Raw genomic sequence first — 27,481 nt, 5'->3', positions numbered from 1 at the left:
GATGGAATGGACTGGAGTTTGCAGGTGGGAATTGATACAGGAAAATGATCGGACCAGAATGAGTGAAATTCAAAATACAATAAAAAGCAGCCAGGGTAAATGCAGACTGACCATTTACAGGTATTCAACTGCTTGCTGAAGGTCAAACCAACCACATCTCTCATGCATGCTTTCTCTTTCTTTTCTTCCTTTCGCTGTTTATCAAAATAGAATGTCACCATTTTCTGAGCTGTTCTGGGACAGATATTGATCCCTGATTGATCACTTCAACGTCAAAATCTCTGACTGCTGTTCTCCTGTCTGAAGACCACACTGAACTTCCAAGCCTCTATGCACTGGGAGAGGCAGATCTCTTCTGGGAACAAGTCTTCCACCTCAGGAGAAACATCCAGGTCTTTGTGCTCCATGTAGGACACCACCGTGACTTTCAGCCTGAAATGACAAGAGGCCGTTATTAAGGAAGCACACCACAGACGTATCCACTGAAGACTTGGAAAGCAATGTCCCATGTCTTATATTTGCTGTAGACACACACACACACACACACACACACACACACACACACACACACACACACACACACACACACACACACACACACACACACACACACACACACACGGTAACTGGACACATAGATACATGTGTGTGTCTATCTTGAAAAGTAATTAAACCCAGATCGACCAGGAGCCGGTCTGAGTGTCCCGGTCCGCTCACCCCCAGTCCGGTCGGTACTCGTCGGGGGCGTTGGGGTTCTTCAGCTTCAGGAGGAGGAACTCGTGCATCTCCAGCAGGAAGCCGTCGGCGACGGTCTTCACGAAGAACCCAGACAGCAGCCTGCGGTCCTCATCGCTCAGAGGCAGCTTGTAGTCCCCGGGGAACGCCGCGAACGGATCCTGCACACGTGCCGTAGCATATCATATACTTTAAATGTACTGTAAATATATAAAACAAGTTAAGTATCGAACCATAATTGTTTGTGTTCCAGCTTATATTCATATTGCATGCTTATTTTTATTCCAATATCCTTCTATTCGGATTGTTTAGCCATTAAAAAAATGTAAAATGGTTGGAAACAGATGAAGTGTAGGAGTTAAACAAATACCTAGTGATAAAGTTTGATGACATTTGAGATCAAACATTATAGCTCCGATGTGTATGTGTGTACAGCAACAGCTGTAAAATATTACTTCCTGTGGGATGAATAATGAATCTGAAGGAACCTATCCCCAGGACTTTCTCCAGCCCCCTGGTGTGGTTTGATGTGCGTCGGGGCTGAACGGCCGCCTTACCCTCTTGAGCCGCATCATGTTCTGGGACTTGAGCGAGGTGAGGAGCTGCCACAGCGCCACACAGTGCCTCAGCCTGCACACAGTCAGGGCCTGCAGGGACGGAGAGACGGGCACCACTGAGGCTCCATCAGGCATCCCAGAGCGAGACGCCCGACCTCACTGTATCTGTACTCACTGGAGGTCAGGCCAGGAATCCCTCAGCTGACAAACAACCACCATTACATCCACCTCCCCTCTGGATGTGGACCCAGACGATATCATCATAGATATTTCAGTTGCTTGGTGAATGGACCTGCTTTTAACCCTTCAGTTGACCCTTGTACTTGGACATTTTGGACTGCTTCGATCATGCATTTGATTGCTGTCCAGTACTTATATAAGAGTAGAACCCCAGATGTGAGAAATAAGACATCTGGTCCGTCCTGCATGTCTTATCTGCACTGTCACCTTGTGCCATGTGAACCACGTTCCTCACGTTAAAATAGAGTCCTTTGACTTTCATTGAATTTCGAGGAAAAGCGACGGACTAGGAGTAACAGGCCAGTGGGAAATGTGGGCCAGAGGACCGATTCATGGGCCTTAAGGCTTGTAAGCATTTAGTTTGAATGTGTCTCAGCTGGACTTGTAACCACTGGACGATCGGAGCGCTGGACCACCACCAGAAGTAACCACACAGTGGCGCCCATCTGGCCTGGTGCCAAAACCAGATAGCTGTGGCAACTGGCTGGACCCAGACACCAGGGGGGAAGTGACTGACTGACTGACTGACTGACTGACCTTGAGGACGTGGGGGGCCGTCTGCTCCTTCATCTGCAGCACCTCCTCCAGGTAGCAGGACAGCTGCATGTGGGAGTCCCCCCCCGTCATGGCCAGGAAGCCCAGGGCCACCTCCAGCGCGGTCAGGGCCTCGCACACCTCGCTGTACGACTGCAGCTCCGCCGCCAGGCAGGATGCCGTCCGGCTCTGGAGGGCTTCCTGTTGGGTTGCACGCCATTAGTGTATTTCTGAACGCCGTGAAGTTTAGAAATATCTGTTTGCTTCGGCTAATCAGCTCATGACGTCGTCAATCCACACACCTGTTCTACTTTCCCTTTGACGTCCTTCAGAATGATCGCGTAGTCCCGCTCGTGTCTGTTCACCAGGGTCGGGATGCCCTGGAAAGAGGAGCAGGAAGTCAGCACGGCGGGGCCGACGTGTTACAGAGGGGACGGCGTTGTTGGCTCGCGTAGAGTGGAGCGGAGCCCCGCCTCCCTGCACTCACCTGGAGGGTGATGATTGGCCGGCCCTGCAGGAAGTGGGTGAGGACCTGCTGCTGGATCTTGGCCAGGTCGTACTCGTGCAGCGTCTCCTTGCCTCGCTCCAGGCTGTACTGGCTGTTGGCCAGCACCAGCGGCATCAGCTCCTGGTCCAGCTCGTAGCGGATCACCTGCTGGTCCGTCAGGTCTGCAGGGCTCACCTCGTAGCTGGGCGGGAAGGGGGGAGATGGGGAGAGACACACACGGGGGAATGGTGAGGAAGAGAGGCTTCCTCTCACTGTGACATATATATTCATGAGTATAAATATATATAAATGATGTCCAAAAATGCATCGACAACACAGACTGGAACAAAACAACTCCCCACGGCTGACGCCCTCTCTCGAACTATATATACGATAACAAAGTGACCCTATTTTATTTATACTTTTGTATCTGTTTTTTCTCTGTGCTTTGTTGTATCTCGTATTTTCCGTAACGTGCAAAAATAAATGATAAAAAATATATTACAAAAAGAATATATAGTCTGTTGCTACAAGCAAACTACATGCGTTTACAAACTTCCATTCTACATATACATCAAAGAGTCAAAAATTAAAATACAACTAAATCAATCAAACAGACGGTGTGATTCTCCAATGTACACGAGCCCTGCTGGCATGCTTCACAGCAAGAAGGCATGCTTAGCCTTCCAGCAGCAAAACATGCTCTCTGCGTGTGCCAACAGCGCCCCCACCTGGTCTGTTCTCCGGTGTGCTTGTCCACACATGTGATGATCTCATTGTGAAGGGCGATCAGGTAGCTGACCAGGGCTGTGGAGCACAGGCCTGGGCCCTGTCTCTGTGGCAACAGCAACCTGAAATCACTGTTCAAGTCCAGGTCTTCCTTGCACAGCTCTGCCGGGATCTTAATCTCTCCTTGAAGACAACATAACCGTGTTGAGGTCCTTTGAGCCAGCTAGTCAGTTCAGATAAGTCACGGTTAGTTGATGGTAACGATCGTTTGGTTACTAGACAGTGAAGGTAATACATCAGTTACTAACAGACTGAATTGTGTTTACCATTTGTTGCCAAGGAAAACCTGAGTTGATTCCAGGTTGTCAGGAAGATGGTGATGCCTCTCTTATACCAATCTCTCAGTGAAACTAGTAAAAGAAAAACAAGATGAACTGAAGTCAACACACGCAAACTAGGCATTGGCAAAAGGCAGTGCAATCTTAGTAGGTGTATCTATAAGTATTGTTAATTTGTATATTTTGAGAGTTGTTGTGCCTCTGACAAAACACTTTCAGTACCTTGTTGACTGTTGAGAAAGTCGGCGATAGTTCTGAAGGGCTGGTCGCTGATGTTCTGAAACTTCTTCACCAGGTCCTTCTGGAGTGTTAGGATGTCTGGAAGGAACTTCACGAAGCGCAGCTCTGCCTCCTAACGCAGCAAGAAACCACATGTGTTGCCATAACTTTCAACTGAGTGATATGTTTGTATGCTCAATAACTTAAACACAAGGTTTTGTGAATACCAGAGCACAACATTATAAGTGTTGGTGTGACAAGCATGCTTATTGGTATTGTTGGCCAAAAGGTCAATTGTAGTAGGTCAGTGGCATCCATTTCCTAACATCTTAACATGACGATTGCATTACGATTGCCAATAAACATCATTATTATAGATTTTTATTGACAATCACAATTTATTAACAGTTATTATTGTTTAAAGATTCTCCTTGAAAATGTACCTACAAACATATTTGTCCCAATTCATCAGTTTTAAAAAGTAGAGCTAAAGCCAATCCTTTTTGTTATCTCACAAAACCATTTTTATATTACTAGAAAGAAACAAAACCAATTCCGAGCACATTCAGTCCTGTGTTCCAGCCATTGTGCGTGAAGAAGGTTAGTTCAAGTTAGTGTTCACATCTCCGCAGGACATATAGTTAGTTCAAGTTAACGTAATCTAAGTAGTTAGTTAGTGTTCATGTTAACATCTTCACATGACAGTGAGTGTTTATGTACACATCTCCACATAGCAATAGTTAGTGTAAACGTTAACATCTCCACAGGACTCCTCACCCTCTGGAGGAACCTCCAGAGCAGGGGCAGCGTGTCTTTGCCGTCGTGCTGCTCCACGATGTGGGTGAGGCTCAGCAGGGAGAGCTCCTCCCTGCAGCTCCACACCGCCTGGCCGTGGATCAGGGAGCCGCGGGGCAGGGAGGCCAGGAAGAGATGCGGGTCCCCGAACATCAGCTTGAAGACGGGGTCACAGGACACACGGGCGTCTGCCCGGACCAGGTCGTTGGCCTCCTTCAGCCGTCTGTCCATGGGCTGGTGGAATGGACACACATAGGCCTCTTTGGAAAGCACAGAACTCCCTGTCTAAAGGGTTCTGGGTTTGGGTTCAAGTCCCAAAGTCAGAAGTCTACCTGCATGCATCCTTGAGCAAGACGCCAAATCGCTACCTACTCCTTCAGGACGTGTAGCTGAAAGAAATGTACTGGATAACAGCTCCTGCCACATGACTAGATAGTGAGATAGTAACATACCTCCAGTTGAGGTATGATGATGGTGTTGCTGACTGACATCTCCCAGCCGTTCCTGTAGTCTTTGGTAGAGAGATGGTCGTCATAAGCAAGTTTCAACAAACGCTCATCTAAGGTAGAACAGACTTAGCGTTTTGTGTAATTTGTACAGAACAAATTTTCCACAAACAGACAGAGAGTGGTCTCTCCAGGTCAAACATGTTAAATGTATGTGGTACAATAAACGGTTAACCAATCAGAACTTAGGGACATCCCCAAACAAAGGTAATTTGATTACCTGCACTGAATTGATAAAGTCACCCAAAAGTTACCCAATCCCAAAGAAGAAAAGTAACTGCATTAACTGGTGATTCACTAGAGAAGGCACTGTTTCACAGGGGACACTGTACTCATACAACTTCCACAAATGTTACAGAAGGTCCACCTCTTAGTGCCATCCTTACCTTGTTGAGCCTGGTGTTGCTCCAGCAGGCTGCAGAGCAAAAGGTGAACCGTGTGGATGGTGTCATCCGTCCCCTTCCCCAGAGACTTGGTCAGATGCTCCATGTCCTTCAGCAGGTGGCCCAACAGGAAGGCTCCTGGATCCGCCACCGGAGGTTTGATGATCTTAGCGATCAGCTGCAAACAGACAGATGTGTTTTTGATAGATTTTGACAAACCAGCAACACAATAGCAGACACCTTCATAAGTCAGTCACTGCAAGGAACATAATACTGTAAGTCATAACTGCATTGTTGTTTTTATACCTTAAAACAACGTCAACTTCCGTGTCCAATGGGACTGTGCACATGAAGTAGCATCTTTCTGATCCCACAGGCCTGTGTTTGAACCCCTGCATGTGGTCGGGGGTGGGACCTCCAGCTACAGTACCTGTTGGTTGATGCTGGCTCCAAACAGCATGGCCATGTGGGTGAGCATGCGCATCAGGGTGAAGGGCCCTGGGGCCATGTTCTTGGTGTCCAGGGTGTCCGGGTTGTCCCTGCGCCCCGGGTCTCCGAGGACGTGGCCCGTCTGGGTGCGGTCGCCCCTGGGGGAAGGCGCAGGAAGCCCCAAATAAACTGTTAAGTAGTCTATTGTACATATGTGAGATTTCCCCACAGGCCGCCCATGCTCAGAACGAATGCATGAAGGTATTGTTAGACCACCAAATGGTGTGTGTGTGTGTATGTGTATATATATATATATATATATACAGTGGGGCAAAAAAGTATTTAGTAAGCCTCCAATTGTGCAAGTTCTCCCACTTAAAAAGATGAGAGAGGCCTGTAATTTTCATCATAGGTATACCTCAGCTATGAGAGACAAAATGAAAAAAAAATCTAGAAAATCACATTGTCAGATTTTTAAAGAATTTATTTGCAAATTATGGTGGAAAAAAAGTATTTGGTCAATAACCAAAGGTCATCTCAATACTTTGTTACATGCCATTTGTTGGCAATGACAGAGGTCAAACGTTTTCTGTAAGTCTTTACAAGGTTTTCACACACTGCTGCTGGTATTTTGGCCCATTCCTCCATGCAGATCTCCTCTAGAGCAGTGATGTTTTTGGGCCACACGGACTTTCAACTCCCTCCAAAGATTTTCTATGGGGTTGAGATCTGGAGACTGGCTAGGCCACTCCAGGACCTTGAAATGCTTCTTACGAAGCCACTCCTTCGTTGCCCGGGCGGTGTGTTTGGGGTCATTGTCATGCTGAAAGACCCAGCCACGTTTCATCTTCAGTGCCCTTGCTGATGGAAGGAGGTTTTCACTCAAAATCTCACGATACATGGCCCCATTCATTCTTTCCGTCATACAGATCAGACGTCCTGGTCCCTTGGCAGAAAAACAGCCCCAAAGCATGATGTTTCCACCCCCATGCTTCACTGTAGATATGGTGTTCTTTGGATGCAACTCAGCATTCTTTCTCCTCCAAACACGACGAGTTGAGTTTTTACCAAAAAGTTATATTTTGGTTTCATCTGACCATATGACATTCTCCCAATCCTCTTCTGGATCATCCAAATGCTCTCTAGCAAACTTCAAACGGGCCCGGACATACACTGGCTTTAGCAGGGGGACACGTCTGGCACTGCAGGATTTGAGTCCCTGGCGGCGTAGTGTGTTAGTGATGGTAGCCTTTGTTACTTTGGTCCCAGCTCTCTGGAGGTCATTCACTAGGTCCCCCCGTGTGGTTCTGGGATTTTTGTTCACCGTTCTTGTGATCATTTTGACCCCACAGGGTGAGATCTTGCGTGGAGCCCCAGATCGAGGGAGATTATCAGTGGTCTTGTATGTATTCCATTTCCTAATAATTGCTCCCACAGTTGATTTCTTCACACCAAGCTGCTTACCTATTGCAGATTCAGACTTCCCAGCCTGGTGCAGCTCTTTGGTCTTGGTCATAGTGGAGTTTGGAGTGTGACTGTTTGAGGTTGTGGACAGGTGTCTTTTATACTGATGAAGGAGTTCAAACAGGTGCCATTAATACAGGTAACAAGTGGAGGACAGAGGAGCCTCTAAAAGAAGAAGTTACAGGTCTGTGACAGCCAGAAATCTTGCTGGTTTGTAGGTGACCAAATACTTATTTTCCACCATAATTTGCAAATAAATTCTTAAAAAATCAGACAATGTGATTTTCTGGATTTTTTTTTTCATTTTGTCTCTCATAGCTGAGGTTTACCAATGATGAAAATTACAGGCCTCTCTCGTCTTTTTAAGTGGGAGAACTTGCACAATTGGTGGCTGACTAAATACTTTTTTGCCCCACTGTATATATATATATATATATATATATATATATATATATATAGGCGCGAGTGGGGTAAGATGAGCCAATTTTTCCTCATGGTGTTCTCTAGGCAATGAAAACTAAGACAGAAGTAAAATGAAAACATCTACATTTATTTCAGGATATGCAGGATGTGTCATTCAAAATGATAACAATGCATCTATGACATAATAGGTCTGCGAAAATATGACGCCTCAAAGAAAAGTGGTGTTGTGGCTCAACTTGCCCCAGCGTAGGGGTAAGTTGAGCAATGTGGGGGTAAATTAACCAATTTAGTTTTTCAAATTGAATACATTTTACTTTTCCAAATAGTCTTATATATTTGCTTCAGGTAACTTTAAACAATATAAAACATGTCAATATTTCTGTATTTTGCCACTTCTCTGATGGATTTTTCACCCTTGACATCAGTGGCTGCTCTCTCAATCTCCTTTCTCTCTCTCTTTCTTGGCAAGATAGCCTTTCTACAATGTTTAATATGAAAAGCCAAATAAGTTGTGTGATACTACATTAAAATACCACTTACTTACTTACAAGACTTAACTTCAGTGCATCATGGTGGGTTAAATTGAACGATTCAATTTACCCCACAGCATTTGGCACAATTTTCCCCACAGTCACCATTAAGGAAAAAAAATGTTTACTGTGAAAAATACTTGCAACTTGACCATGTGTACTTCTCTCCATTATAGCCAGAAGTAAATTATGGGTGCTTCCTGAATTGATGATCAAATTACAACAAATGTGCACAGTTGCCTAAATACATGGGTTGGGTGAACTTACCCAGTGGCTCATCTTACCCCAATCTCCCATATATGTATATATATATATATATATATATATATTTTTTTTTCAGGTGAATGAGTACGCTGCACTTACTGTACTTCAGCAGCCTTGAAACCAGCCACAGGTATGTGGAGGGTTCCTCCAATTTCAGCGCCACACTTTTTCAATGGACAGATGCTTCTTACCCAGGGTTGACCACACTATAATAGTAGCAAAAGCAATTATGCGCAGCCGAAAAGACCCAGAGAGTAGTTTTTCCTAGCAGTTTCCTGCTGCTTGGAGGGATCTGAGAACGATGTCTGAACAGAGGTGCAATATTGGCTGTGTGGTTAGAAACAAACAAGCCTGAGCTGTACACACCCCTCCAATGGCCCAGGGGTGGTTATTTCGACAATCTGTTGGGATGGGGAGAAAACGGAATTAAAGTTTTTAACTGACCCATTTACACATGAGAGTGTGGAGCTCACGTCTTTGACTTACAGTACCACTGCACCGTTCCCATGGCCTGTCGAGCTACAAACAACATGTCCTCTGGCATGGTGGGCAAGAAGGCTTGCTGCACCAAGACAAAGACAAAGACATTAATACAAAAATGAATATAGTATACAATGAATAAGTATATATTTGCTTACATAAATCAATACCAAATACTAAACACAAAAATAAAATGTATATATTATATTATTATCATTTAAATCGTTTCTTGAATGCACACAGATTAGCGCAATGCACTCACTTGCATGTTCCCTGTTGACAGTGCCAGGTTCTGAAGGGGAACAAGGATCCGCTGGTTGGCGCAAAGCAAGACTGAAGCCATGTGGACCGTCAGCTCCAGCATCGCATAATGCCCCCTGGGGGCCCCGGGTACAACGGCCAAGGCCCCCAGACGGTTGGCCACCAAGGCCTTCGCAAAGTCCTTTAACTTTGCGTGATCCAGGAGTCCGCAAGCATCGATGTGATTCACCAAGACTCGGCATTGCTGGACGGGAAATGTGTACAATGAGACACAGAAACACAAGCAAAGAAGAAGCAAGGAGGGCATGGCATACGTTCGTGATGCAAGGTAGGGCTGGGCGATATGGGCCAAAATGAATATCTCGATATTTTTTTACTATATCTCGATACACAATATATATCTCGATATATTTTGAATCTCCTCTAGAGCACATCATAAATGCTCGATTCAACCATGTCTGGCATAATGTTACTACATGTTATAATAATTCGAGCATTCCTGAAATTTAAGTCTGCATGTAGATTACATGAAACAACATATTGTTTAAACTCATTAGTGCTTTCTATTGGAAGAATTTAGAACTTGCACATAAGAAAAGGAAAATCACAGCAAGTTAGATTTACCAACACAGCATTTATTCAAACCGTTAATTATTTTCGAGCAAAAACAGAACTCAAAGCCGTTTTTTGTTCCACATCTTCCTTTCGGTAGCCAAACCACTGCCAGACGACGGATCTTGTACTATTCTTTTTTGAAACCCAATCCTCCGTTTCCATCATCTTTTCTCTCTCTCTCGTTGTTCTCACTCAACGGTAGGAGATGAGTGACCGGTCGCTGTTCTCACTCACCGGTCGCGTGTGTGACGTCACACACGCAACCGTCACACACGCAGATCTTGCGGATCAGGTAGACGCGGAACCAGTCGTTGTTGCTCTGACTACACAGCGCCATCACAGCGGCCAAAAAGTCTTTGATTGCGGCCTGGCCTTCACTTTGGGCTCCTTATGTGCAAAACATTGAAGAGGAAACGCCAGCATAATACACGAGAAGGATTAGGGGTGTGAATCTTTTGGTATCTCAAGATTAGATTCAATTTTGATTCTCTTGTTCAGAATTCGATTCAACAATCCATTCTTGATTCAGAACATTTGGGGGCCAATTTCACTGCGCTAAGAAAGAAGGTTTCGCAAATTATGGAATCACAGCAGAGAAAAGTGTGTGCAAGATTATGCCGTTTTGATATTTAAGTTAATCAACTGATGCAATAATGGGACTAGTACAATTGTGGTTGTAACATGAATATTTTTTAGCCAACAACTCCTAAGACAGATACAGTCAGATCAAGAAGGATTCTATGGCGATCACACACCTTCCATTTGCTGTACCAGCAGAGTGGCGGCCATGTCCAGGCCCATGCGCACCCTGGCCACCTGCTGCAGGTGCTCTACAGTAGCGCTGTCTGGGCATGCTGCACGTGTGCAGCTGGACAGAAAGGCCCTCTCGTCCTGCAGGTAGGCCTGTTGCTTGGCACTGGAACGGAACTGCGTCCGCTCAAACATGGAGTCCTACAGGAACAAAATTGGGGGAAGAAACTTTGATTGTTTTTTTGCGATTGTTTTTTGGTAAAATAGGCTCCTATCAAAATGTATGTGTGAATCCTATTGTACAGTGAATGAGTACATTTTAAAACCAAAACAAATATTGATTGAAAAGCATACAAACAAGCAAACATATATGTATTGATTGAACAGCATACAAACAAGCAAAAATAGAAACCAAGGTGAAAAAATTCAAAGAATATGTATGCCCTCATCCATACCTCCAGGCAGTTAATGTACATGGAGTACAGTTCGGTTTTATTAGTGTAATCCAAGATGATGCTTTGCTCCACCTCCATCAGATGCTGCTGCAGATAGCCTTTCACATCCTCAAAGCTATAGAACAACAGTTAAAAGATGCTATGGATTATATCAAACAACAACGTTGAAATTAATCTCATTGGCCCTTTTCTCAAAGACGCAGACAGACTGGGGCAAAAACCTTTTTCCCGATCCGTTTTTTACTTGGCAGCGTTTCAGGACTTTGTACGTAAAGACGGACCCATTGCAAAAACGATTCTAGCTGTAGAAACGCTGTAGTACATATTCAAGGCCACTGTGTGGCGCTGGTTCTCCACCAAAAAAAGGAGAAGACGAGGTGGAGCATGCGCATCAAGCCTGCGCGCTGTATACAAACATACAGTCGAGGAGGAGAAAGCAGTTGTCAAACCTTGTATTCTGCGTTTTCACCAAAAATATTGTTTCCTTGTGGACGGGGTATAGGACTCCTCCTCCTCGACTCACCTGAACTTCAGCAGCAGTTTGAGCACAAAGGAGCGCACCACTGGGTTTTTGTCCACAGACTCGTCAAATGGTGAGAGGACCTTGGTCAAAATTTGTCGATCCCCTGGGCAAAAGGAGATCATCAAGTCAATAAATGAGAAATGAATATAATAGGTGGTGCAGGATCTTCTTAAACACCTACAGCGATTTTATCCAGAGTGACTCTCAGGGGCAGGAAGGGGTTAGGCATCTTGCTCAAGGATGTCTACAGGTAGACCATGGACATGGGGAATTGAACTCAAAACTAATGGCTGGGTGTCACCCTAAGCCAGTCAAGAAAATGATATTTTATATATCCCTTAACCACAGTTACTCAGAGTCAGAATCAGAGTTACAGTAGCCTAGATCTTAAATGTTATATGGGAATATACTTTTTTAATATTGTAATGAATTACTTCCTAAGATTTCCTAAACAATCACAAATCCAATTGAGAATACATCAGGACCCTGAATATAGTAAGCATATAGAGGCCATCCCCCTTAAGAAGTGAGCAAAGTTTTGTGTTAATATGTAAAACAATTACGTAACAGTGCAAATCTGAAAGATAAGCAAATATAAGGAACGCAGGAACAACTCGGCACTCCCTGCCTTCAACAGCTTAGATGAGTCACATCTGGCCCTGGGTTACCTCCGAATATAGGGAAGGGTTCGACCTCCACCATGAGCAGTGACAGCAGATAGTGGATGATGGCCGAACAGGGAGGGATGTTGTCCTTAAAACACATGGTGGAAACCAGGTCTATGAAGAAAGCATTGCACTGCGCCCTGAACTTGGCATGATGATTGATGTGAATCCTAAACAGGAGAATAATGACAGAGTAGTTTAGTTATAGTATTAGGAATTGTTAAACATGATGTATTATACCACCAGGTATGAGTGTGATTAGCTGTTACAAGCTGTCCATATAGATGTGTACTGTATAGAACAATCTACCAGCCTAAACAGTGGACTGTAGAAAACGTTGCTCATCTATCCAGCACACATCTAGGTGGACATGGCCAATTCTGATGTCAGAAGAGGCCTATTTTCAAAACATCTTGTTATGGCTTATAATAGTAATGTGTCACCTTTAAGAGTTCACAGATAGAGAAAATCAATGACCAACATTTGTGGTAGGTGAAGTCCTTATGTGTCTTCTAAACATGTTTGTACCTTAATTCCTCAGAAGGCGTCGTGGAGAAGTCCTCAGGAACAGGCTGCTTGCACAAGGGACAGTACATCTGACCAGGGACCAGCAAAGGTTTGATGCAGGTCGAACAGTAGATGTGGTCACAGGGCAGGCTGAGGGGATCTTGAGGGTCCACCGTACACACAGGGCATAGCTGGAGGCCAAACCTGAGAGAGCAGACAGGAAGTGTATCAGATCCAAGGTCCTAGAATAATACCAGACTAGATAATACAGTCCAAGAAAGTACAAGATGAGTCCATACCTGAAGATACTTTGTACCACTTTATCTTTGCAGGCTTTGAGTACACCAATCACCTCCTCAAATGCCTGCTGCTTTTTGAGATCTGAATTCTTCTTCAGGGTCTTGGAAGAGGAACGATGACAATGTACGTTACCAGATGGGAATCCAAATGGCTATTGCATGAAGTGATCTTTTTAAAAAGGAGTCAAAAGGAATGTCTGTATGTTCAGTCGACACTAACCTGCCCAAGAATTCTCATGTGTTCCAGAACCAAAGCATTCAGATTTATCTCGGCCTCCTCATCTCCCAGCAACAAGTGCTCCACAAACAGCGACATGGTAAAAATGCGGTTCCACCCAGTCCTAAACAAAACATAATGAAGGACGAAGAACATTAACAACCATCAATATTAAGTATTACTATTCAAATAAATATAACAGATCAACATTTGAACCTGCATTACAGTCCATATTCCTAGCCTAAAAAAGCTAATATTTTCATCCTAAATGACAGCATCAAGTCACTTACCGAACCATGCAGACCATTTTCTTGCTCTTGTCTCCATAGTGCATCACGCTGTCGTGAGAGCATATCAACTCAATGGGAACCTGGAGCTTTTTCACCTGCCTCAGCCAGACTTGCCTCTGACCTTCAGTTTCCAGTTGCGTGGGTTCCAGAGACTCAACACAGGCGATGGCAGCATAGATATCAAGAACCTTGGAGCGGGGAAGAAACTAGTCAAACCGACATCCGGAAGTCCAATTGTAAGGGCCCATATATCACAAGCATGGAACCAAATCGTGCTTTGAGGGCATAGAAAAGACACAAAGATCTTCTTCCATGTAAAAGAAGGTAAGTAAATGAGACGTACCAGCTCTACCCTTTCCTGAACATGCGGCGTCAGGAGGACCTGGGTAATCCTAGGCTCAAGGTTGACGATTCTGGCAAAGTTCTGCAGTCGGTTCTTAAACTCGTAGTAGGCAGCATGGACCCAGGGAAGAGAGGTCCCCTCTTTATGCGTCTCCATTGTCCGCGACTGCATCTCATTTACACAGCAGTTTAATGCGCTGCCAAGGAGCTAAATCAGTGGACAGTAAAAGAGAGTATAAATACCTGAAGCACTTCATGCAACCTCGAAGGAAACTTAAATGTAGCCATGGAAAAGGATTTTCGATAAACCAAACGACAACCTGAAGGTTTTCCTGGGATCTGACGTTCATCGTCATGGAGATAAAGTCCTGTAGGTATCGCTGAAGAAACTCGGACTGCATCTCCGGTCTTGCATGTGCGATGGATACACCAAGGTGAGTCTTCCAAAATAACTCATCAAACTGACTCTGCGTTTGGCCTGTCAACAAAGACCAAGGTAACTGTGCAACTGGAGGACTGCTTGAACAAAATGTTGTTGTCTTGTGCAATGAAAATAAAGGTTTTTCTTCTATTCATTCTAAATCAGGATTGGCTTGTGGAGACCGACCTGTCTGCCTCAACAATTAACAGGGATTTTGTGTGCTGCACGATGTTACCTTCATGTTGGAGAGCATAAACCCAGAGCTCCTCTAGGTAGTCCCTTATCCTCCAACTGAAGGGCATGCTACAGGTGATGTTCTTGTCTAGAGAAAAGCAGTTTTGCACGAGGATGGTTCTTGTTGCAGAGCTGTGACAGAGAGAGCATGACATGCAAACTGTATTGTATTGTATCACAATTGTATCCCCTAAAATACAAAGATAAAAAAATAATAATAATAATAAATTGCAAACCACAATTACTTGCATGACAGGGATAACCTACTTGAGATCAATTGTCAGCGATGGCACTTCCAAAAGCTTCTCTTCGCAAAAGATGTCAAGCCACAACGTCTTGAGAGGCTCATTGCAGTCGACCAGAATGTCCAGACTGTCTGCATTTGACGCGGTGGGTTCCAAGTCCAAGGTCTACGTATTTTTGCCCTCCGAGGTAGACGTAGTACTGGTTAAGAGCATCATAGAGACTTTTGTAAAGGTTCTGCAAGTTCAGGAGGATAACAGTGTGCCCTGTTTCCATGCAGATTTTCACTCGGTTGATGTTGCGACATATTTGGGTGTACTCTTGATCTTTTGGAAAGCTGGAGCCAAAGATTATTTCAGGCTGTTTGTTTTCTGAAAAGAAAGTTTGCTGCAAGATCTGCAGGGCAGCATAATTCTTAGTGAGAACCAGCAAGTATCTGCACTCTTCCTCCTGTCCGCTAGCCAAAATGTTCTGCCTCACAAGGTCATTCGCATCAATTATGTCAAGATTGGGTGTCATCTTAAGCTTAGCAGTGAAAACAGTGAGTACGTCATTGTCTTTTCCACTGAAGTTTCTCAACACTGCCTCAACAATTTTCTGCTCCCTTGGCTGCTTTCCAGTACCTTTGGTTATTGCAAAAATCATCTTGACTAAGCTGTAGTAGTCCCGGAGACCAAAGAAGCCCTTTCCTTGTTTTTGGCAGACATCCAAGTAGGCCAAGGCAAAGGGCTTGAAGAGATCACTTACTTCCTCCAAAAGCATTGCATCAGATGAGCATATGCCTTTTGCACTCTCAATGAGCTCTTTCTCATCAGGGTCACCACGGGAGACAAAGATGCCTCTGTTCATCTTTGCAGGGTCTAGAGCCCAGTTGGAGATGCCGATAAAACCAACTCTCTTGTGAGGCAGTGGTTCATCATCAATGCATCCTTCTTCTAGTAAAGGATGAAGTGTTTTAAGCGGCATTTTAGGAGAGTCTTCGGCCAACCCAATTTCATCCAATACCACAACAGAAATGTACTCATCTAGGTTCTTGCCTACTTGGAAACGACCACATTGCTTGAACGTATTAATGATGCCCTCTGGGGTTGAATGGGGGCTACACTGGAAGGACACCAAATGGATTTGTTTCAACTTTTTGAAGAGCTCACTGTGAGCTGCTTGGCCTTGCATTGCATCTGCCACAAGAGTTTTAGAGAGAGATTTTGAACTTCCAGGCTTTCAAACCAAAAATAAGGGAATCCTAAGTTCAATGCATAGGACCATCATGAAGACATTCTCTTTGAGTGCACTGTTTTTTGCAATTGTTTCACCCATAGGCACCCCACTTAAAAGTAGATCCTGCATAAGGGAGATTTCCTGCATTACTCTCACTGGGGTGCAGTCCATCCTTTTACAGATTTCCTGCCTGTATTCATCTTTGTTTTCCAAGCAGGCATGGTAGCAGACCCCTGCAGCCATGATCATAGACCAGAGCACAGGGTCTCGAACCTTTGTTTCTCTCTGGTGTACTTCCTTCGTAAGACCCCGCTGTTTTTTCTCAAATTCTTCAAGTTCCGTGAAGAACATGACGTGGTTCTCAAAAAACCACATGAAGGCTTGCATACAGCGCTCCACATCCCTCAGACTGACAAAGCTGCACTCATCTTTTCTTTTTCGCATATATCTCTGAGAAGCTGCAAGGACATCTGTGATGATCTCGATGTATGCTCCATTGATTGCTTTGAGTCCAACTACTCTCTGCACAATCTGTTGAATGTACTTTTCCTCAGTGTTATCATTCAGTTGTCCAAAATCCCATACCAGAGGAATCATACTTGGTGGCAACTGCTGAACTCTGTAAACTAATTGGCGGAGAGGGATGGAACCAAGCTTTTCATCCGTCTCCTCAGCTCGGACTCGATAACCAAGGCCAGCAGACTCTAGCTTTGTAATCATTTCCTCTGTGTGTTTTCGATAAGGGTTACATGCTGCTATTATTTGCAATCCACAGTTGAGTCTCAAACTTTCACCTTTCACGGTATGGTCACAAATGATCTCCTTGATGCTGCCAATAGCCTCCGTTGTGTTTGCCTCGTCAAAGAACAGGACAGAATCAAAGCCAAAGTTTTCTTTGTTTTTCGAAGATACCGCTTCAGCTTCTCGGACTTTGGTGTAGATTATATCTGAACTTGTTCCTCCATGGACTTTGACCAGTTTCATGTTCTCGGTAGCCACCTCACCTCTTTGCAATTCACATAGGTATTCGATGAGCCTGGTCTTACCGCAACCTGTCTCACCCATAATAATGACAGGGATGCCACACCTAAATCGCATGTGGATTGCCAAAATCTTGAGGATGTTGTCAGTTGTGAGCTCATATGTTTCGTCAGGATCATGGGGTCGCTGGATTCCAAGGACATGGCAGATACTCTCAATCTTTTCCCCTCTTGGTAGTTGTTCAAAGTTGATGTTGAACGGAACTCCCTGCAACATTAGGACGTCAAACAGCTCTTTGGTCATGATGTCTTTTCTTATTATCCTCTTAGAAGAGGGGTCAATGGCATCCACAGATTTATTTCCATTAGGCTGAAGATGGAAGCCAATGAAGGTCATGGAGACATGGTCACCATTGAAGAAGATGTATGGGTGTGGTTCTGACTCCCATCGCTTCCTGATCAGAAAAGGGGCCAAATCCTCATCACACAGGCTACTCAGGTCAATCTGAAGTCTTCCAGGACTCTGGTCAGAAATGCTGAGTGACGGTGTGGCAAAGTCTTTTGCCATTAGAATCATAAAGTCAACAACGAAGCTCTTGAATCCTCTTAGAGTGTCACCAACTAAATTAACGTTGCAAAAAACAGATGTCTCAGTCTTTTAGCTGGAGGTTGAGGAACCAGGCAAAGTTTCTGATCTCTGCCCATGAGGGGTCCATGATGCCACAGTACATGAGGAGCATTTGAAGACACTCCACATGGGACCCTTCAACAGCATTGTATTTGAAGGTGTCAAGATCTCCGCGGTTATGGAATTGTGTGAGGTATTGGTATGGCCTTTGGAAGGCTTCACTCCTGAATTCTTCATCATTGATCAGTGGATGGTCAGGGTTGAAGGGGACAGAAACCTCATTCTTCTCCATCTCTAGCATCAATACTTCTTTAGGTGGTCGGCAGAAGATGTTTGGAAACCAATCTATGAACGAGCTGTTCATAGTTTGGCTCTATACATGAAAAACCAAAATACAAACGTGAGACTAACATAACAATAATAGAAAGATATATGTAGCACTTTTTCAAAACCTTACCTGACGTGAAACATTTATGGGAAATTCCAATGTTGATTTCAAGATTTCAATGAGATACAACTGCTTGTTGCAACACTTCCACATTATTCCCTCAGAGTCCACCAGATAACGAAGGATCAGCAATTTAAATAGAAAGTCGTGAAGGCCTTTCCGGACCTTTGTGAAGAAGTAAAAGATTAGAAAAATAAAAACCAAAAAAGTAATTATGTTTAATACATTAAATTAAAGTTGATACATTTTAAAACAAAAGGCTACTTACCGATGCCGTGACATCTAAATGGAAAATTGTCAAGTCTTTTTTCTTGGTGCTTTCCAGCAGAGACTGAAGGATGGCATTCTCGTCCACCTTTGGCTCAATCAAGCGAATGCATTTTAACACTGATGGCCTTTCGCTCGATTGCTTCAGTTTCCCATGTAGTCTCTTCACATAGAGGGATTTACCTGAAGTGAAAGACAGGATGCTCTTCAAAATAGTGTCTGCTAAAGTTTTTTCAGATATGGGGTCTGCCACATAGACACTGGTACTCACCCACGCCAGCTCTTTCCGATGACACAACTCCAACAGAGAGTCGGTCTCTAAAGACAGCTGCGGCGCTGAACTCATCTGCAGGGACACTATAGTGTCTGCTCAGGTAACTCTGAATCCTGGCTGTTGGCTCCTGAGGGACCATGTGCAAGCGGTATTGACTGAAGGCTGAGGGAATATATGCATGTTCACGCTCTGAACTGCAGACCATGACTAGTCTGTAATCTTCTCTCCTTTGCATTTTCATTCGCTGGAAGAAACCCTCGACTTTGGAGCTCACGTCGTAGGTCAGAAGGTCACCGTAGAACAGAGTGTAGATCTTTCGTCCGCTGTAGCCAGGGGTGAGACAGCGTCTTAGGAACAGCTCCACTTGTTCATAAGATGTTGAAGAGTTGCATAGTAGGACTTCATCATATGTGGGCAATGCCTCATTTTCATCGCTCATGTAAATGGAGATGCAAGCGTTGAAGACCGCTTCCTGTGAGCAGACAATGAGGTTGGGATTCCCAGTAGTCAGGCCATTTGGCATCCCTCTTGTTATGAATGAATTCCCTTTACTTTGCTTGTCGGCCAATTTTTCCAATAATTTACCGAGGCCTTTTATATCGAGAATATGCGGAAGAAAACTAGTCATGTCCTTCATGTAACTATTCCAGAGTAAATCAAATTTTCGGGAACAATCTGTCTTTTCGACGAAAAGAACCGAATCCCCTGTGATTGAAGAATCCCCTATCAAATGTTCTGGCACGTCAACAAAAGTGTGAAATTCAATGGCTTGGATTGTTTCTCCTTGATTTGCGACCATTTCATGCCGGACCTCTCTTAAATCTGTTGCTGTACAATATGGCTTGACAAAAGAGAGCATCAATAAAACCTCAACCTCCAAATCAGCCACATTTTGCGGAGATAGCTTACTGCACAGATATACAATCTGGTCTGCTGTGTAATAGTTTAGGTAGTAATGTTTGGATCTTTGTTTGTCCACAAAGTCCTTCCAATAATTGAGGCATTTCTCAATTTTCTTGCACAACTCGGGAAGCTGAAGGTCAATTTTTCCATCCACGACAATGACATCAGCCACTTCGTCAAGTTTGAAGTCAATAATGATACTTGACCGTTCATTGCTTAAGCTACAAATGACTTTCACTTCCCAGCTTCTGAATAGAGGGTTGCCAGCTGTGTACAAAGCAATGAAAGCCTCAGCTAGTCTTTGAACATTGGCAAAAACCTGAGAAGATAAATACAAATGAAGTTATTAGTAGTAGCAGGATAGGTGGTAGCAGTAGTAGTAGTAGTAGTAGTAGTAGTAGTAGTAGTAGTAGTAGTAATAATTAGTAGTACTTATAAACATGCCCCTTTTTACTACATTGATTTGATAAAAAATGTATTGCATCTTTCTGTGCGAACACATGTGCAAAGCGATGAAAGCCAAACACATGTAGACCTGCCTCTGCAAAGTGGTCCACCTCATGCTGGCTCTGGTCTCCTTTCCCAGACATAAGCATGAGTTTGTTCTGGAGCTCCTGTAGGTCTTCAAGCGTGTACCAGCGCAGTTCCTCTTCCTTGCCGTTCTGCTCTGGAATTTGCAGCTTTAAGGCTGTGTCAAGGCTCAACTGCAATAGAAGCAGTAGTGGGGTTTATCTCAGCCATGGTGGAGAAGGAATTGGGGGAAAGGAACTTTGGCTTTGACTCCCTGAATTACATGAACCGTGACATGGAGGAGAAAGGGATTGTTGCCTGAGATTGTATCCCGCAGGAGTCCCGCTGCCCACTGCCGTGAGGCACCACCGCCTCGGCGCTGCCCGCTGCCCGCTTCTGAGACGGTGGTGCCTTGGCAGCGGGGCTCCGGCGGGAGACAATTGAGGGCAACAATCCCTTTCTCCTCCATGTCGTGGTTCACTCTACTTCAGATTGATGTGGAAGTGGAAGTGGAAGAACCAGAGACGTTAGAGAACCCGACGCAGTCGTTTGAGATTCATAATATCGTCTGGAGGCGCACACAGCTTTTGGCCGTGATAATATGTATTATATGATATAGATATGTATGTATAATATGATATTATTTAGATATAGAGCTCCAGGACTGTAACGCAAGTGTTGCACACTTCGTTGTTATTTGGATAACCGTTCTGTTGTTAGTGCTATGGCGCATAACACGTCGGGTTCTCTGATGTCTCTGGTATATCCACAACGAGACTCGTACTGGGGGTTATCTCAGCCATGGTTGAGCAGGAATTGGGGGGAAAGGTACTTTGGCTCTGACTCCCTGAAGTACATGAACCACGACAAGGAGGAGAAAGGGATTGTTGCCCACGATTTTATCCCGCCGGAGCCCTGCTGCCCGCCGCCGCGAGGCCCCACCGTCGCGAGGCACGCTGCATGCTTCCGAGGCGGTGTTGCCTTGTCAGGAGGCAGTGGGGCTCCGGCGGGAGACAATCGCTGGTGACCATCCCTTTCTCCTCCATGTAGCGGTTCAGTCTTCTTCAGATATTGTGGAAGTGAAAGAACCAGAGACGTCGGAGAACCTGACGCATTTGTTTGAGATTCATAATATGGTCTGGAGTCGCACACAGCTTTTGGCCGTGATAATATATATTATATGATATATATCTATCGATCTATGTATAATGTGATATTATTTAGATATAGAGCTCAAGGACTCCCGCCAGATCACCCGGAGTGTTCTAGAATATTTACAGAACACGGCCAAAGGCTGTTTGCGCCTCGCCATTGCGATACGTCCACTGTAAACAGAGTGCATGGTACCGTGGCCCCATGCTGCTCAGGGCCACACCCCCCCCCACCCTCCTCCTTTACTCGCCTCTCTCCTCCTCATTTGCATTAAAGCTACAGTCACCGAAACGGCGTCTTTGGGGAAAGCTCAATGTGCGACTGGCTCGTAGTGGCTGTAATTCTGCACCACAGCTGAATTTTGGGAACGCCTTCAAAAACTTTGTTAGGGGCCAACTAATACCTAAAGCATGCATAAAGTAGCATGCCATGGGACCTTTAACGTTTTTCTTTTCAAATATTTAAGTCTGCTGTTAGTTATGCTACCAGTGATTTTGTTCCTAAACATTAATTTTTGGTTGTAGTACATACTGTTAAATAATATGTTTTATTATTAACAGCATTATAAACATGGCAGACAAATTATAAGCCTGCATTAAGATCAGCATTAACTACAGTAGCAATCAGTTATTTACCCTCTTTACATTACGTGCACTGATCACATAGGTGCCCCTGGTGTTGATGGAGGATGCTAAAGAAAGCGAGGAGAGTTCCACTGAGCCATGACTCTCCTTCACTGTCTTAAGCCATTGCAGATTGCGTGCAGTGTCGACCTGAAACACAAAACACCATGCTTTAAGGTTTTGTACATATATAAAACAAGGAAATCCAACATATAGTGGGAATTATCTTATCCTACCAGTTTCTTAGGCAAGTCACTATCATTGTCCAGAGCTCTCCAGAGTTTATTCAGCACATCCTTGAATGTTTGAAACCCTGAGTCCTTCTTGAGGTCGTAGAGCATCGGCGAGTAGCCAAGGACTGCATCATGAAAGAAAGCAACGCGATCCACATCCAAGGCATTCTCTCCAGCATAAATGGAGGCCAGGTCAACAAATACCTTCAGCTCATTTATGTCTAAAAATAATGAAGACGTTTGTTTCATCACAAATGCAAGGGTTTTCTTGATCAATATATTATAACACTGGAAAACACTCTCAATATCAATATGAGTGATCAGCAACAAATATTACCTTTGAGGGCTTCTTTTACCCAATTGACAAATAGTCTCTTGTGACCCAACTGTTGTAGACAGTTTCTGCGTAAGGAATTGATGTCCACAAGAACCATCTTGGCCTGATTTAAGTTATCGTCAATTTGGTTGAGGGGTTCTTCTTTCAAGTCTTCATTTGTCTAGAACAAAATAGTTTACAACTTAATGAAATGGAGTTGAATACAATTTGTTGATAATGCTGATGACCATCATGTATTTATTATTATTAATATTGCAAAATATATTATTGTTATTGTTATTAGTGTTATTGTACTTTTGATTCATTACTAAATGGTTAATGCATGCTCAATATCAATACATTGAAAAAATAATAATACAAGCCAAAGATTGTTGGCTTGTATTATCTTTAAGAGAAAGGGTTTGAGGTCAGATGACGGTGACTTACAACTCCCAGCAATGTCTGCAGAATACTGAAGTCACCTTGAAGACCCAGTGACTCCTTGACAAGCATGATAGCTTGAGCCGATTCCACGGCAAGATGAAGTTCGTGGTACTGCTGAATCTGCAGAGCCCTCTGCTTGATCCACTTTTTGTCATTTGAAGGGTCCACTCTGCACATTATGTCAAAATCCTGCTCAAGTTCGTTGTACTTTCCAGTGTAATCTTTGAGGAGTGTGTCAACTTTCCCAAGCTTAATGCTGCCATCCATCAGGCAACGATATATGTTTTGGTACTCATCATAACAGGGCTGGAATATGTCATCACGTATCATGATCGGTGTGGCCATTATATCAGCAACACCAGTTTTCTCAGGGTCTGCATATAGTCTTGCCTGTTTTTCCCAGCAACCTTTGAACAAGTAGCTGTTTCTGTAGGTGTTCAGGACCACAGCCATTTCTCTGATGTCTTTAAGTTTGTAGTATGTTACCGCAATAGGAATTGGGGGAGACTGTTGGCCGAATTTGTGAACCTCCATGAAACTATTGAGGTTCATGGTCTCAATGGTGATCTGTTGACTTTTTTACAAGGTGCCGAGATTAACTGTTATTGGGATTAAACAATAATGTTAGTGGGGTTAAAGTGAATTAGGGGTAGTTAAATATAATAAATACTAAATCCAAGTTACACACATACCCTTCATATGTTCTTCCAGTTTGTGGCTCATTTTCACAACAACATCGACAAGATCCTTTTCGTTGTAAACAGCTGCCATTTCAGCCTCTCTTTGCTTCAACATAATACACATTCTTCCCTCGTCCTGATACTGAGGATCTTCGGCGAGATCTGTAAATTGCATGAGACCGTTTTACCAGTGTCATCTTTAAAACCTTAATATTCTTGAATAAGTATCACTGGCTATGCGTTTTTATAATGCTCAATGTTTAATGAATAACTTACACAGATTTAATTTTGTAATATAAAACCAATTACCGATTTTCAGCAATTCTAGAAAGGCTTCGCGTCTTCCCAAGATGAACATGAGCAGGTTCATCTTAATGTTTCCATTGACCAGCTGATCCGTGATAGCTGTGAAGGAGGATCTTGCGATCGCAATTAGGTTTTTAGCCTCATCTGAGAGATTTTCAATTGGCTCCTCATTTGCACCTGAAAAAAATATATATTACTCCAATTTATTACACTTCTTGAAACGGGTGAACTCAATATGAATAATATCGATGGTTCAGACAATCTGGTTTGGAAGGATTACTGTGACACAGGGAGGGGCAGGGGTAATATAAATACTGGTGGCAAAATTGATCTTAATGCCCTATTTCGACCACTGCCACTCAAACAAATTTGAGTAAACTGTACATTGTTTGTCTTGTTTACCAAGTAGTTTGAATACATCTTTGGCAGCCATCCAAGAGAGGATGTGTTGAAAAACTTCTTCATTCTGATCCATTTCTTGAGTGTTGTATGGCCATGACTTCTGAATGATGGCTGAAATTAGTTTTCCAAACTTCCGGTTGAGATTTAACTTTGCAAAAAGATTCCCCTCCTGCTTTGTCTGTTTATTAAATAAGATGGAAACAAAATTACATGCATTTACTATAACTATAACTATAGTTATTTATATATAGAGAAAGCACGAGAGAGCGAGAAAACGACAGCTCTAGATATATATATATATATATATATATAATATATACACACACACAAATACATATATATACCTACCTACCTACATCTATATACACACACACACACACACACACATAAAATTATATATATATATATATTATTTTTCTAATACGATAGCACTGTGTTCCACCTTGTCTGATGACCTTGTGATTCCACATAAAACATAGCTAATCCAATATTAAGATGATCCAGATGTTTTAATTCTACACCGATGATAAAATGAAAAAAATATTATTTCTTTAAATATGCATACCTTGCACAATGAGGTGACCGCCTCTAGAGCACACTTCTCAATAACAGCAGCCACATTTGGATGAGAATGGCGAAGCTTTTCATTCTTTGAGCAGTAGAATTCAATTTGAGCCAATGGAGATACCTAAAGCCACGCAAACATGTTAACATTTTGAATTTCCCCCTGAAAATATATGTAGTTGAAAAAAAGCTGTAAAAACCTTCTGTAATGTGCCCTCCAAATCCCTTGTCAAACTCGTTCTCCATTCCTTTATAACATCTTCATTTTTTAAATTGAGCGAGATTACGTTTTCCCACATCTGTAAAGGAATCAAAGAGCAGAATATAACAAATACAGAATCTTAATATTTTGTATTTCAATAAATAGTGCAGACATCTACCATGCAATCTTTTGGGGTCACTCACTTGAATTTCACTCTCAGAACTATTTTCTCGGATGGAGTAGGAAGCATAAATGGACGTTTTTTTGAAGGTCTGACTGATCCAGTTTCTCATGACGGACATCGCTTGATATAACATCTCAAGGTCTTTTGCATACTGCTCATCATCCATCCCATCTTGAGCCACCTTTTAAGAGGATCAACACTCATGACATCTGGAAGCTTAGAAGTTGGTTCATCCAGCTGAGAGAATCACACAAACCTGGTTCTGATCTCGGAAGTCTGCAACCAGTGCGACGAGATTCAAGCAGGCCACTGGGATTTCCGTGTGGGTCCGACCTTGCTTTGCAGGTTTTAGTCCTTTGCAGATCTTCTCCAGCAAGTGCACCGCAGCTGCGAAACATTCTCTGCCGTAAGCTACGCTAAAAGCACTGTCAATGACAATAAACACAGGTGGATTGCCAATTAGCATCTCAGATTTATCAAGCTGTATATTCATGATATTGTTCGTCTATAAGTACCTGTACTTGTGCTTTTTAAGACCCTGTTGAACATGCAAGAGAATGTCGGATAAATTCTGTGGAGAAAAAAAAGTGTCTAAATCAATTCAACTTTACACAGTAACATGTTAAAACAATGAATGTGTTGCTTTCTTCACCTTGTAATTGCTGTAGGTGATGTCGAGAGAAGTCTTTTGGTCAAATATATGAAGGATGTCCAACAGCTGGACGTTAGTAATGAGGCTGCACTTAACCAGTAGATCAATGGGCATCAGACACATCCAGGATCGGGCGGTCAGTGGGTCAATCACCACCAAATGTTTATTAAGACTCATCAGGTCTTGTAAATCCCTAAAAATAAGCAGGTCAAAATATGATATCAGAAAGTAAGTAAATGTATTCATAAAGAATATATGAAAGGTTGAAAGGTGGAAAGGTACCCATTGCAAATGAACATAACATATTTTCGCTAAAAAACACTTACTGTATATCCTGATTGTTCCAGGATTTTCCGTGCAATCCTATACCTTCCAAACCGTTCCAAGATAGGTCAGGCTTGGAGAGAGGTGGCTGGAAAGGTTTTGAGGTAGTCTGGAGGAGGTGGAGAAGAGGAAGCACCAAAATCCACCAATGTAGTCTCATCTGTTCCACTGTATTGATCAGCAATAGCAGCAGCTTTGGCAGACTGAACAAATTAAAACAAAGAACAGTCAGGGTTCCTGAACAGAAGTATCGAAGCTTGAATGCATATTAATACAGGTCATTACCAACAACGACGAGGACCTAATAACAGACTGATCTTCAAAATGTGGAAAAGGTTCAAGAAAGATCCTTCCTCCGTTTTTAGAAAATGAATCCATTACCTCCATTACCTTTAAGCTAAATAGTATCTTTTAAATGGTCAATGTTATTTGATTGAAGGTGTTTGAGTTATCAAAGAAGACTACCTACTCTTTGAGATATGAGACAGCAAGTGACAATTTGTTCCAGTACTGGAGAAACTCTTCTTTGGGGAGCTTTGGAAAGCACAGGGCTTGGCAGAGTCTATGCAGTTCCACTTCATCAAGTTGGATACCATAATGGCAGCACACATACAGCATGATAACTGCTACTCTCATGGGATCTTCAATGAAGATACTCCTCTCCCAATCTCTGTCTCTTTTCAACTGAGGAATCACTTTTTTGAGCATGAATCGTTTCATCAACACCAGGACCTGAGAATTGCAAGGAAATGTATAGGTTGATTGTTAATATACCAGAATCAACTGAGCACATACATAAGAAATACATGATGCTGAACAGTCCAGACTTACTCGTTAGTTTAGGACAAAATCAAATCACGAAAGTTATCATGCTAACATTCAACCATTACAGAAAGCTAAGATTCTTTGATATATTCTATATTCTTTGATCTGGCTTATCATTAAATCATTATTTCAGTAATATTCCTTACTGCACACAATGTTAGCATTTTTTATATATATATGAAGAAAAGTCCTTACTTCCTTTTCTCTATATTTGAGAGAGTTCCACTTTTTCGGTGTGTCCTCATACACAAATGGGTTTCCATAAATGTCAAAGAACTGTTTCAATTGGATGAAGAAATTCTTCAAGTTGATGTCAGTCCAATTCCGAAGGAGATCAAATATGGTGTCTAGCATGATGGTTCCAGCAAACTCTGCCTTGAATGGCATTTGTGGTATTTGTGGGTATCGTTT

General features: G+C 43.1%; 1 protein-coding gene across 1 annotated transcript; it reads right to left on the bottom strand.

Annotated features, from left to right (window-relative positions):
• Positions 1–272: 272 nt before the first annotated feature.
• LOC307082556 (E3 ubiquitin-protein ligase rnf213-alpha-like) lies at positions 273–27,457 on the bottom strand (the record flags this gene model as incomplete). The annotated part of the gene is given in 42 exon segments (XM_079746175.1): positions 273–432; positions 718–896; positions 1,293–1,382; positions 2,070–2,267; positions 2,369–2,446; positions 2,554–2,755; positions 3,285–3,465; positions 3,609–3,692; positions 3,843–3,972; positions 4,617–4,868; positions 5,087–5,193; positions 5,527–5,701; positions 5,954–6,110; positions 8,733–8,797; positions 9,133–9,195; positions 9,376–9,618; positions 10,264–10,376; positions 10,745–10,940; positions 11,195–11,309; positions 11,718–11,820; positions 12,386–12,552; positions 12,911–13,093; positions 13,189–13,289; positions 13,409–13,529; positions 13,696–13,883; positions 14,039–14,245; positions 14,358–14,515; positions 14,694–14,824; positions 14,960–15,065; positions 15,067–16,156; positions 16,160–17,786; positions 17,788–18,134; positions 18,219–18,374; positions 18,478–18,659; positions 18,748–19,972; positions 20,193–20,357; positions 21,951–22,088; positions 22,175–22,392; positions 22,509–22,668; positions 22,935–23,075; positions 24,885–25,007; positions 27,266–27,457. Coding segments are annotated over 42 exon segments (10,017 nt in total).
• Positions 27,458–27,481: the final 24 nt, after the last annotated feature.

Source organism: Pollachius pollachius, assembly GCF_949987615.1.
Source record: "Pollachius pollachius genome assembly, chromosome: 11".
NCBI classification, from domain to species: Eukaryota; Metazoa; Chordata; class Actinopteri; order Gadiformes; family Gadidae; genus Pollachius; species Pollachius pollachius.
The sequence above is the reverse complement of the archived record's forward strand: the minus strand, read 5'-3'. Positions and strand labels throughout refer to the sequence as shown.